Source organism: Pieris rapae, chromosome 18 (genome assembly GCF_905147795.1).
Source record: "Pieris rapae chromosome 18, ilPieRapa1.1, whole genome shotgun sequence".
In the NCBI taxonomy this organism is placed as follows: Eukaryota; Metazoa; Arthropoda; class Insecta; order Lepidoptera; family Pieridae; genus Pieris; species Pieris rapae.
The window spans coordinates 3,185,394-3,199,452 of NC_059526.1; the positions used below are offsets into that span (position 1 = coordinate 3,185,394).

Here is a 14,059-nt window from a genome sequence, read left to right on the forward strand (position 1 = left end):
TATATTATAGTATTATATTTTATTCTGATTTCTAATAACTTATTTTTTGGTTTAAGAATAATTTTATTTCTCATAGAAATTGCAAACATAACATTTACTGAGTAACAATATGTAAAACTAAGAATAATAATTAGAGTGCACAGATATAAAAAACAAAACAAAACAGCAACAAAAATGTGGGTAGACATAATAATCTCGATGAGTCAACTAAGCAAAACATAGATCGAATTTTATTTTTAACTAGATGTGGCGTAGATAGCATCTAGCAAGTTTATATTTATTTATTTTTATTACTTATACAGAACCGTGGCCGTCCACTTAACTGTATTGGCAAGTGATTAGCTTTCTGTGCCGGAAACCTGACCTCTTTTCCGAATTTAAATAATATACCGCTCGGAAGCGAAATGTTCGCCCTGAATACCAGGTGTTGACACTGTATATACCAGGTGGTTCGCTCCCTTGAAACCACTGCGATAAAGGGAGTGCCTCACTACTCAGCACCTATTTACTGACATTAAATATTATTTATTTGTGATTCCACACTATTCTAGAATTATTACTGACACCGGCACCGTGGACCGAGCACCTCTCTCGGTGATATACTGTTTATCTACGAATCATCACATGGATTAATCCTGTCTCCAGGCGAAGTTTTATGCCAATCATCTTCATTTATTATGTGCAAAATACAATTCCCAAACAATGCAATGTTACGTCGGCAAAATTAACTATCTGAGATAGAACAGATCTAATTGTCTATTTCGTCCATATTCAACACAATGGAGGCTAATTGCTGAACTGACAATGAGGCTTCATAGTGAAAGCCTCAGTCGTAACAGAAATGCTAGTTTTGCCTTTTGTTTACTAAATTTATAATAACTTGACGCCAGTATTGAAGAAAATCGCATTAAACTGATTTTGAAATTAACTTGTGTTTTAAACATTAACCTCCATATATCACATATAAGAGGCAAATTCAGCCTTGTTAAATATTATTCAAGATTAGATATACTTTAAATCATTAAATAAATAAATTATTAAAATAAATAAATTTTAATTTAATTTCACCTGCGTTAATTCGATTATATTTGTAGTTCTTTTTCAATTATAACATTCTAATTCAATAATAATTATAATTCATTCATAAATATTTTTAAACATTCATATTTACTTCAAATCAATCAAAATTCACCGTAAAAAATGTTGGTTTCCAGCTATAACTTTATATCCATTGTTTAAACATTCAATGTGTTAATAAACCTTTCTCACTATGGGTAAAATTTTATAAAATCCGTGAGGAATTTTACTTTAAAATATATAAGAATTCAATTTAAAAGTCGGTTCGAGTCAGCTACTAAATAACCTGAAAGTATCGTAGATATAAGGAAGCATATGCCAGTAGAAATAGTTTTATATGTTCTATAAGAATGTATGTAATGAAATAAATTTTTTCCAAGTACCCTCAGAAATTTTCAACTTATGTTTACGCTATGATGGAAAGAGATAGTTGCTTGGAATCTGTGTTATAACATTATTTTTCCCTTTTTCGAAAAGAAGAGAAAATTTTCTAAAGAATTACATTAAGACAAATTTTAATAAGACTTAATTTAAGCATCTTAATTCTATTTTATTTTACGCCTTGATGTTTAAACATATTACGAAGTTAATTAAAATTAGAGTTAAGCAAGTTCCCTTATTATTAAATAACGTAGGTTTGGTTAAAGTCGTGGTAATTGGTACGAACTATAAAATTATATAGTATTTTTTTTAAATCGAACAGGGGGCGAACATGCAGGAGGCTCACCTGATGTAAAGTGATACCGCCGCCCATGGACACTCAATGCCAGAGGATCCATGGGCGGCCATCGCGAGTGCTTTGCCGGCCTTCTAAGAATTGGTACGCTCTTTTCTTGAAGGACCCTAAGTCGAATTGGTTTGGAAATACTTCAGTATTGTCTTTTATTAACATAACTTTTACATTTTTAAAGAAAACAGTTTTTAACGGATTGAAGTTATGTATTATTGTATACTTATAATTATTTAAATATAATACTAAATGTATCCAACGTCTCATTTAAAATTATGTTTTAATAATTATAAGTTTACAATAATACATAACTTAAATCGGTAAAAAGTGTTTTCTATAAAATTATATTCAAATAAATTCTGATTATTTTTCTTCTGGAACAGTCAGAATTAAAGTAACATTCCACTGTTTGTAAACTCATTTAGGTGTCTTAGGTGTAAAATAAGTAGCCCAATTCCCCAAGACAAATTGCTCCTTAGTGTAATGCTGAATAAAATAGTATGTTGCTTAATAATCAAGCATGTAAATAATTAGGATAACGGACTTATAATTGAAGAAGAAACTCGGAATCTCGGAATAATTAATTAAGTTTTTCTTAATCCTCCATCCTCCTTAAATGGTAAAAATAAAGAGTGTAGTGAAGATAATGCGTTCTTAAAAAAAATCATAGGCTCCGTTACTAGATGAGCATTGTTGCCTTGAGCGGCCTCTAATCCTTAGGTTGTTCCTTCAAATCAAGACTTATGCACTTTGTATTTATGTGCATAATGGATACTAACTACTTCGGTAAAGGAACATCTACAGTAAACCAGCATGCTTTAAAATCAAAAATCGACGGTGTCACGCACATAAGAATGACCTTGCCTATTAAGAAAAAAAAATTATTACGAAACACACATAAATATGACGCCGTGACATGGAAATTGTAGCCACTGGTTGTTATAATTACTTCGAACATAAATGAGTTCGTTTAATAATTTTGTTGAACTATTTGACGTCGCATGAACTCCAACATTTTGGATAAAGTAAAAGCATTTAAAACTTTATTTATAATTAAATTCCTATATATGTTAGCACCACTATCATAAAGGGCCTCATAGCCAAGCGGTCTTTATATGTGGCTGCTATGATGAGGGGTACTGGGTTCGATTCCCGGTTCGAGAGTAAGTTTTTAATTTATTCTCGGCCTTTGGAAGGATTGTACGGTACCGGAGGAGTGCTTAAACCGTACATGGAGGGCATGGTTGAATTTCTAAAGTACGCAGAGGGCATCGAACTATAGAAAGGAGCAGTCTCCTTGTAGGTTTAGGACGTAGCGTATATGTTCTAGGCCGAGGATGGTAATTACAGTGGTCAGTAATTCAACATTCCTTTTTGCCGTTGATGTCCCAGTAGGATGCGATAGCGATCCCGGAGCCTCTGTAACGCGGCTTTGTAGGAATTTGTCGAGGTTTTTTTAGTGGGTATTGTCCACCCAGTCTCTGAATAGCAGAGATTTTGGTCGTCGAGTAGTCGAGTCCCACATTCCCCTGCAACTTTCTAGGGCAGGGGATGCGCAAATGCATTTTCACCTCGAATATATATAAAAAAGGGCTTTCTTAATAGAAAAAAATGATTATAACGAAACAAACATAAATCTGACGCCCTGGCATGGAAGTTATAGCGCCACTGGGTGTTATACTTACTTCTAACATAAATTAATAGCAAATTATGTTAGGTATTAAACATTTTAGAAAAAAAAACTAAACGCATAAATAAAATAATTAAAGCAATGGTATCAGTAACAAAGTTGTTTTAATTTAAAACTTAATTTATATTTAAATGCCTAAATATGTCCACTGCCACTAAGAAAATAAACATTAGATTGAATTTTTTGAATTGAATAAGTTTAAAGTGTTGCTTTTGCAAAGTTTCGAAACAAATTGCACTAAAAACTCCATTATGATTGCTAATTTCGGGTCTGAAAGTTAACTGTCATACGGCTTTAATCGTTTAATGAAATGATGAAAAGACAAAGTTTAATGCTTATTCTGTGATGATAAATGAGGGCCGTACGAGGCAAAGACATTTCCGATTTTCAGTTATGCGTTATCGTTCTTTGACATGCAACCGTTTGAACGCTTTTTCACTTGGCTTCTGGTTTTTAAATGACAACGACTTTAATTTAAATGCTTATCTTTTTTCATACTACGTCTAGTGAAAGTAAATTTTTCCTGTGGTAATATAATGGTAACCGGTTCTTTCACAAGGTTGAACATTTATTTTATTTATATTATACTTATATACACATACTTTTAGGTTAATCGCAACGACAGACATATTTTTTCATTTAAAATTTCATTTGAAATTATTATATTTCATATAATAATTAAAATTTTACTAAATCTGGATTCAGTTCTCTGAGACCTCAGATATTGTAATAATACCTTTATAATATAATACCCTAAATAGATCCTTCGAGAAAACGGCTTTCGCTAACAACAATAACTTCAGCTGTCACAGCTGCATTTGTCAATTTTAAAAATCCACCCATACTTGTTTGCCTCGTGTCCAAAAAAAATAAAAAAATCAAAAGAAGTTCTTATTAATTTATTAATATACTTCTATTTTATTTTAAAAAATAGTTTACGTAGATCCCTTTGTAATATAAAAAAGTACAACATATACAATGCCCAAGTACAAATTAAAACGCTTACCAACCCTTTTGATGCGTCGCTTATTTGTATAACAAACTTTAATGTTGTATGTATCAATAAACTAATAAATTTCAATACTGACAGTATGGAACTAATCAAAATTTAATATATTAGTAGTATGAATGTATGTATTTGAACAATCTATATATCCTTATCCTATTAGAAGTGCTGGCCTAGTGGCCTAAGGTCGTAGGTTTGATCCCGGGCTGTGCACCAATGACAAAGGACAAAGAACTTTCTTTCTATGTGCGCATTTAAAATTTGCTCAAACGGTGAAGGAAAACACCGTGAGGAAACATGTCTTAGACCCAAAAAGTCGTCTACGTGTGTCAGGCACTGAAGGGCTGATCACCTACTTGCCTATTAGATTAAAAAAAAATATCATGAAACAGATTCAGAAATTTGAGATCCAGACCTAAAAAGGTTGTAGTGCCACTGATTTTTTTAAATATATCCTTGAGCACATGTAGTACGTGTATATTGGACGAGAAAAACCAGCAAGACAATCTCCGTCCCTCATTTTAATCGTCATTTTTTTGTTTCGTAATGTGTTTTAACGCAAAACCAAAAACTGGTTTATGATTCAAAAACCTATAAAAAAGAAGTCTCATTACTGTTTATGTGTAAACCTCAATTTTCACTCTAATAAATTGAAACTTCATGAAACACGCTAAGAAGTTTGTAATTATTCTTAAGACTTAATTAGGAACTAGTCAATAAAGGTTAACCTTTATAAATGTCAGATTACTGCGTCAATAATTTTCTTGTGAGTATTATTTTCGGAAGGTCACTTTCGGCGTCCCTTTTAGGTCAAAATAAATTCGAAGAAAATTAATAAAACGGGACAGAAATCATTGGACACTTTGTGCGCTCAAATTTTTCTATGATTAATAAAACGATAATATTATTTAAATAGCTTTTAGAAATGAAAGTGGAACATAATTTAAATACATTTTTTTATTATTTAAATTATCAGCTGCTATGTTCAAGTACAAGAAACTACATCTTTCTTAAAATTACCATTTAAGTAAATTAGTACCAACATAATATATAACGGCCATATATTGTATGTTAAACACTAATTGCTTCTAGTATTTTAATAGATAATATTGCGATCCGATAAATAGTGGCGTCTAAAGCTTTGTAGTACGGACATCAGCACACATAATTTGTATAAATCGGATTGATACTGGCACCTTAATTTAATAAGTCAAATTTTAAGCTCTCATGACTACCAAATAGTAAATAAATAAAATTCACTGTTGCTGCTTTATAATACAATAGGAATAGTTGGTTCAAGTGACCCTAAGGATTATGCAGGGGAGAATATAAAATAATACTAGTAATATGTCGAAAAAGTTTATTATTATTACATTGAAAGCATTATCAGGTGCTTGTTATCCTAGTATATACAACTTATATAATATATGTTATAACAAAGGTATAAGCTTTCGGCCGACGTGCGCTGAAAGCCAAGCTTATGCTATACTTATTATCAATTCCTTCACTTAACTCTTTTTCTTACAACCAACTTTTATTAAGAATTAAATGTTTTGTAAAAAACCATGATTGATGCACTAACATTTTTACATTTTTTTATATAGGTTCATAAAAACTTTTTTCGAATTGTAAGAACATGTTAGTATATTATGTTATTTGATGGCCACGATATTTAAACAACCAATCATGGGCATGTCAGTAATTAAGTCACTATAAAATTATTCAAAACAAAATCTGTGAAGTATAAAAGACCATACAAAGAAGTTTATTATAATACGCTGCTAGACATTATGACATCTATTATTGAAAGGAAAAGTAAGAGAAAGAGTTAAAATGCAATACAAATAGTTAAACTAGCATAAAAACCGTGCATTGTCTATGCTTAACCGTCTGTCAAAAATATACTTTTTCTTTCTCTACAAAATCTTTACCTAAATTAGTTGACTATCTATCTGTCAGAGGTTAGATATTTCATGAATAAAATAATATCATAATAGAATATTTATAAAAAACGGAAATTTTTAATGTTTGGGAATTATTTTTAAAACTATGAAGGTTAGAAAATATGTAAATATATGTTCAGTTATGTTTGTCCTAGACTTAATGATTTCAGATATACAATATAAATAACTTCCCTTGAAGTTCCCGTCGATGTAAGAACTTAAATTCCATAAAAGCTTAATATAGTTTAAGAGCTATTCATAAAATTCCTAACCTCAAAAACATTATCTACATTAACCTCGCGATATTGTCAGCATATTTACTTTAAGTCCATATTAAAAAGTTTTCATTAGAATATGTTCAGTCAATGCACCAAATTTCGGCATTAGATCGCTATCTTTGTTTTCCTTTCTATGTCTGCATTTTTTATCTTTTAATCCGACTTCTGATTTGTTGTGTGTATTCTTTATTTGAGTTGAAAGATATAGGTTTTTCTTATTACAAGAAGTGCACGCACAGTTAACATTTTCACAATCACTTAATTGTTTCTTAACTTTGTTCTTGGTTTTAATCGGAATGTCTTCTTTAACCGCTTCGACTACCAGGTGTTTGTGGTCAAAGCATGTTTTTGATTTCTGTGAAAAAGGTAATACACTTAGTAAATGTATATAGAAAGATGAGGGAAAACATTTCTTAATTTATCGTAATAGGATCTTTCAAGGAGCCCTTACAATGGTACTTTTTTGCGGCTTATAATAAATAAATGAATAAATATCGACAGATTTAACGCTCTAAGACAAAACGCAAACTTTTTAATACCTTATAAATAATATTATTATTTCAATATTAGTTTTAATTTACAACTAGATGGGTACTAACTCGAGGGTAGTTTTAGGATTTTAACTAACATAATGGATATTCATGTATATAATGCCTTAATAAAACTGTAAAAAATTAAAAATCCTTCCTTAGTGGGTTTTTAATCCAAACGTAATAAGTGTACGAAAAGTTTGGAAACCCTGTTAAATAAATAATTGATAGACTCGATAAAGTCTACATCCATGTTATAATCTAAAATTATATAAAATTAATTATATTATTAACTAACTTATAATTATATAACTGAACACAAATTATATTCACGTAATTAACTAATGGCTGGTAATAATTAGTGATAAGATCGCAAATTTCAACCAATAACACTGTATGTAAAGCATTATAACACGTCCTAATTTTATATAATAATACTAGCGGATCCGACAGACGTTGTCCTGTCTACACGTCTTTAATTTCAAAATTTCAATTTTTAATAAGCCATTTTGATGAAAATTATTATTCAAATGTTATGACAATATCTAACGATCCAGCACATGATCACACACGATATAACACAATGATAACAAAACTTTTTTTAAATTTCGGGACAGACTAAAATTAAAATTCGATGATCGAATTAAAGATGGTAGCGCCGTCTGTCGGATCCAATGTAAAACATTCCAAAATCAACAACAACTAATAAATTGAAAATTAATTAAAAAAACATTGTCCAGCGGACAAAATTGTGAATCTAAACCATTCCCAGATCCCCTTGAACACACACAAAAAATTTCGTCTAAATCGGTCCAGTCGTTTAGGAGGAGTTCAGTCACATACACACGCACACAAGAAATATATATATTAAGATATGAAAGAGAACAAAATTGAGAAAAATGGGTATCAGTATGCCATCTATGGACCTAACAATGTTTATAGAACTAATTCACATGGCATCGAATGTATAAGTTTACTTACGGTAGGATTCACAGCTTTGGTATAGATCTGAACTCTCCCCTCCAGTTCCATCTTTAGTCTCCAATCTCTCCAATACATATGGGCAGCAGCGCTACTAGGCCACCCTCTTCTCCATGTGTGCCATCTGCAAAATAATAGAGGAAAAACCAAATAGTGAATAGATTTTTTGTTCATTACATATTTACTGTATTTTAAAAAAGTAACCCTAATGAAATTATTTTATGCCGTTGTGTTTTCGAAGTTAACAGAAAATCTTGATTATATTAGAAAAGTCTTACAAACATTCGTATTTTATAATAGAATAAGATTATACAGCGTTTCAATTTAATGTGTACCTGAAGTAAACCCTACTGAAATAGTCTCACAAAAAATCAATTAAACGCGTGAAACCAAAAATCATTCAAAATCTCAGCATGCATTATGTTCAATAATGATACAGGGCCAATTTACAACAGGAAACTCCCATTAAACCAGCACACGTTTCTTTTTAAAACCACCATTAAACCGATATTGATTGATGATATCGTTGTTAACGCGTTTCCGGGCTTTATTTAAAGAACGATACTCGTTCGCACAATAGCAGCTCGTAGCCTACGCTTATTGAAAATCAATGTCATAGCGACTGCAATTATTTTTCGTTGTCTTATTCTATGTTCAATATTATAAATCAGTGACATTAACTCTTAAGCCTGGGCCTCAGAGAACATTAGTATATTGAATTGTTTCGATTGATATTTGTATGTGCTCTAAATGAATGTCATGTTTGCCTCTAATTGCTTGTCACATTCAACATTGTATTTTGTGTTTGTTTTTACCAATGTATCAGTGTGCCGAGCGTTGGCAAGCTTTATCAATAAATTAAAAAAAACATTAGTCAATCTAATAGACAAGTAGGTGACACACGCTGTTGGCTTTTTGGGTGTAAAGCAATCCAGTTTCCTCACGATGTTTTCGTTCACCGTTCGAACGAATGATAAAATGCGCACATATAGAGTCCATGGGTGCACAGCCGGTGATCAAACCTAGGACTTTAGGGACAAGAGTCACAAGGTGAAGCCACTAGGTCAATACTGCATTAAATTTAGTACTAAAATAAGATAAGTATATTGCTAGAATAGTGTTCGTGTGTGTATACAAAATCTTGATAATGAAAAAATCAGGTTTACCTGGATGAAAGAAAGTCCTTACCGTGTCAAAAGCTGTAAAATTCTAGACTTTTGCCCTAAAGCTCGATACACCAGTGCTGTTGATCTTAAGGAGATGAGATCAGCCCGCACTGAGCGTTGTAATGACTTCGACCGGATACTAACTCTTGTTGCTTCTAAATAGTACTTGGATGCAGGACCTAGTAGACCTGTGAATGTTAGCTTTAGTTTATTCATAATCTTTTAAAATTTTACAGTCATATAATTTGCCTTACACTCTTTCGTATCTATTACTTGTTTTACCAGAAATCATACTTTTCATACTTAACTGAGTTACGACAATAAATAAATAAAAAAAACAAATATTTTATACGAGTGTTTCTTTTATTAATACTTTCAATTTAGAATTATACGTGAATTTAATTTTAGTCGCTTGCACGTAGAAAATAAATCCACAATGAATATTATTGTTATTGTCCACAAACCTTTATTCTTCAGCCAATTTCCATATAAAATATAATGTTCCCAGTTATTAGGCTCCAACTCTACCAGTCTTCTCAAAATGCTCAATTTTTCTGTTTCTGGTTTCAACGACATCAGTTCAACGTGAGCTTGAATAAATCGAGGCTGCAACATGATACACCGTTCCAACATTCTTATAGCTTGCTCCATACGACCTGTTTTTCTGGAAGAAAATTTACAGTCAGAAAATGTTTTTAATTAATAACTTCTATAATTTCTCTTTCAGCCTCTTGCTGACCGCAATATCGCGTACAGTGGCACTACATGATCTCTTAAGTCTGGGCTTCAGAGATCATTTGTTAATCTAATAATATTACATTAAGGTTTACATTTTCACATTAGGGTTGCCTGGAAGAAATCGCTTTTAAGCGATAAGGCCGCCCTTTGCCTTATATGTATGTTTTTGTATAAGGTAATAAAGGATAAATAAATAAATAAATAAGCAAGTTTGTGATCAGCCTCCTGTGCCTGTCACGCCGTCGACGTTTTCGGTCTAAGACAAACCGGTTTTCTCACGATGTTTTCCTTCACCGTTCGAGCAAATGTTAAATGCAGATAGAAAAAAAGTCAATTTGTGCACAGCCGGGAAATCAAACCTACGACCTCAAGGATGAGAGTCGCAGGCTGAAATCCCTTTTCCATGACTGCTGCTGACTGCATGACAGTGTTTAAAAACCTACTGTACTTTGCTTTTATTTTATGTTATAGATATAGATATAGGTAATTTTAGATATTCTTTTATTTATATGTCCAAAGTCGATATGAATGCTAATGTCTTAATACGTTTATGTATTGATTACGTATGATTTTTTATCATTTCAACGTAATTCCGAAAAAGGAAAATGGAACTTTTACCTCTTAAGGTTATAAGCATATATTATATGTATGTATGTTATGAAATAAAGTTAACAAGCTTCTATTGTTCTGGAGTTGTGGCGTGCTTTTAACTATCAGAGTTAACTGGGAATGCTCGCTTAACGTTCAGCATAGTTACCTTAACTTTGTTGAAAATATTTAGAATGATTACTACTTGCTGTCTGAGATTCTAAAAAGTTTGCTTATATTATACTTTATACTTATTTTAAATTAGTGTAGATTTTCTCGGTGTTTCTTGAAAATGGTTAGCTATGCGGTCTTTTAAAGAAACATTATCATTACTTCGTTTTTATCTTAATTTTGTTTTTAAAACGGAACCACTTTAATTTATAAAACCACTTTCCACGACACAGACAGTGCTTGATTTCTTTCCCGGGTCAAAATTATTATTTCCAGTTAGAGAGCATCTGACCTCGCTGACTAAAATACATAAATTTACACTTATACGCTTCTTATGTACTCGAGATTAAGGAATACAAAGACTTACTTGTAAAGCTTTCCCAAGTTGTAATGAGCGTTGACATGTTGTTTGTTGTATCTTATCGCTTGTAGAAAATGGTGCTCGGCGTTCTCTGTGCCCGCCACCAATGTCCCAATGTTGTTGTGGGCGCTTGCGTATGTTGGCCACAACCTTGGGAAGAAATGAAAATGAAATGAAAATGAAGAAAAAAAATGAGGTAGGTGGTTTTATCCGCTCTATAGACCTTTAACCTTGTCTAATTTATTAGGCTATAAACCAGGAAAAATCTTAAATATTTTAGTTCGTATATGTCAAACTTCATACAGAAAAATGGTTTAACGTTCTAGAATGCAGGCCCTCAATGCCCACAATGAAATATTTCAGTTAAAATACAAAATAAGTAGGTACAAGACCAACAGTTTTCCTATACAATCATTTGTTTTAATATACAAGAGTAAATACCTAACATAGCATGTTAAGTATTAATGGAAAACTCTCACTCTTTATCATTTAAAGTCAATGCCTTCGAATAACCCTAAACTCCATGAAAAAAGGTTTTAGGTTATTTACCTAAACAGTTCCAAACGAGCCCTGATATATTTACTAGTTACGACAGCAAAAAATTATGATAACTATTAATTAAACTAATTTATTGATCAAAAGACATCTGAAATTATTACTGCATATTCTCGAGCAAGGAAATTACTCTATGTAAATATGTTAATTTCAAGAAATTACATTTCTCTGCGAGTTTCATACGCGTATCTGCAACACGTAGTACTGCAATGCAATACCTGTCTAGCTCAGTACTGTACAACTTAGAATGTCGTAATAAATAAAGATAAACTACGTGTGTGTACTTTAATCCAGAAAAGTATGGTGATAATATGTTTACATGGTGATAAAGAGCTGTTTACTTACAAAAAAAATAAAATAAATCGTAAAATTTAATGACGCTTCAACCCTATCTTAGCTTCAGATTAAATAGGTGCCTTCTGTGTCTGAGAATGTCATTAATTTTTGTTCTAGCCGGTATCAGTACACACATGTTTGCCGTCACTGTAGGAGCTAATTGTAATTAAAATTCTGACCGGAATGACGAACACTGCTGTACAAAATAAATAACATAGACGAAAATGCTATTTTTTTAACTATAAAGTCCACAAAAAAGTTAGTATATTTAGTCAAAATACCGGATATGTTGTTCTGAACGATTTCGTCGCAAACGGTATTAACTGTATCTATTTATTTATTTTTTAGTGACAAGGCCTTATAAAAAGGATATAATGTTATCATATTGGAGAGACTCATAAAATATCTAAAATAAATAATAAAGCGAGTCGTAAAACTTCTATTTTATGAATCAAGATCGTGATAGAAATCAGTAAATCAATCATAGAATGTACGCCGTTGACAAAAAGGAAAAAAATTCAAGCAATTATTTACAATTTTGTATACATATAATATACTGGTACGGTTATCAACGTATCTCTCTAATTAATAGAAACGCGAGAAAACATCAGGAGCCTCTGCCCGTTTGTCCGTTTGTCCCCTGTTCTATAAAAAAAACAATGATTTTCTGTTGGAGACATATAATTTGTAATTTACAAATTAGCAGTAAAAAGTTATTGATATTCACAAACCTCAAAGCTTCCTTATAATGCTTGATGGCAAAGTCGGGCTGCTCTGTTTCTCGTAGAAAGTTTGCCAAGTTGTAGTGAAGTTTGGCGTTCTGTGGAAGGCTTGCAACGTCCGCACTAGATATAAAAATAACACATATTTATTATTAGTTACAGTAAAGCAATGTACATCTAGAACTCAAGTACGGAAAAGCTTGTCGCAGACTGCGCGCCTGGCCCTGGATTAGTGACGTGTGTAACTGCAATGGCCGCCGCTGCATCATATTTTTAAGAGGGTAGGCACAACAGTAAGTAAATATCTACCCTCATTCCACCCGTAGAACACGTACATTTAGAATAAATATTAAATATTTAGTTACCAATAAGGGTTTTTAACTCAAATATTTATTCAACATATTTAAACTCATATGATTGTGTTATAATTATTTTGATATAATTTTTCGTTTTCATATATTCGTAACTTATATCCGCCAATGTAAATTTATATAATGTATACTGAGATATATGTATGTATATATTGAGATTGAAATACTTGTACATTGTAAAACATGTAATAAAAACTATAATGCAATTGTACCTATACCCATGATACGAATAAAAAGTAGTAATTGTAAAGAAAACTTTAAACTCAAAAAGTTAAACTGTAAATTTAAAAACAAATGACAATTACACGCAGTATGTTTGTAAAGTTTGTTGGTTGACTATAACTTAACAACAATACACATTAAAGTAAACCGATTTATCATTCCTTGTATTCTGCGCCAAGAAATATAAAACTTTAAGTGCATTTTTGTATATCAGATCCAGCTGCAATTCATGTCAATAATCTAGATAAAGCGGTTTTTATCACGATAGTGCGAGTTTCCACATTAAAACTAAGCTTTAATATTTGGGGTGATACGTTAAATACATTACAAATTCCCTGAACTTTTTGTTGCGCTACATGATTTATAACATATAGGTATAAGTACAGAACAGTACTAACAGAACTTTGACCATATTCAATTGTGTTGTTTAACATATATGTTAAACGTTATTAGACCAAAAAAAAGTTTAGCAAAATTACGTTGCAATATGTGTCATATGCTTCAGTATTATTATTAACTAAAAACAGTGTTGGCCTAGTCGTATCAGCATGCGCCTCTCCTCCAAAAGGTCGTTGGTTCGATTCCCATCTAATA

At 31.6% G+C, this 14,059-nt stretch overlaps 1 protein-coding gene across 2 annotated transcripts in view; it reads right to left on the reverse strand.

The window, feature by feature from the left end:
* Positions 1 to 5,849: 5,849 nt before the first annotated feature.
* Positions 5,850 to 14,059, reverse strand: part of LOC110999360 (protein O-mannosyl-transferase TMTC1-like) — a 108,833-nt gene continuing 100,623 nt past the window's right edge. For both annotated transcript variants that reach the window (XM_045632089.1, XM_022268375.2), the window contains exons 10-15: positions 12,882 to 12,995; positions 11,266 to 11,409; positions 9,866 to 10,065; positions 9,424 to 9,589; positions 8,236 to 8,359; positions 5,850 to 7,079 (exon numbers count right to left, since the gene is read on the reverse strand). In XM_045632089.1, coding sequence (XP_045488045.1) covers positions 6,780 to 7,079; positions 8,236 to 8,359; positions 9,424 to 9,589; positions 9,866 to 10,065; positions 11,266 to 11,409; positions 12,882 to 12,995 — 1,048 coding nt within the window. In that variant the 3' untranslated portion in view covers positions 5,850 to 6,779. The remainder of the gene's footprint in view (positions 7,080 to 8,235; positions 8,360 to 9,423; positions 9,590 to 9,865; positions 10,066 to 11,265; positions 11,410 to 12,881; positions 12,996 to 14,059) is intronic.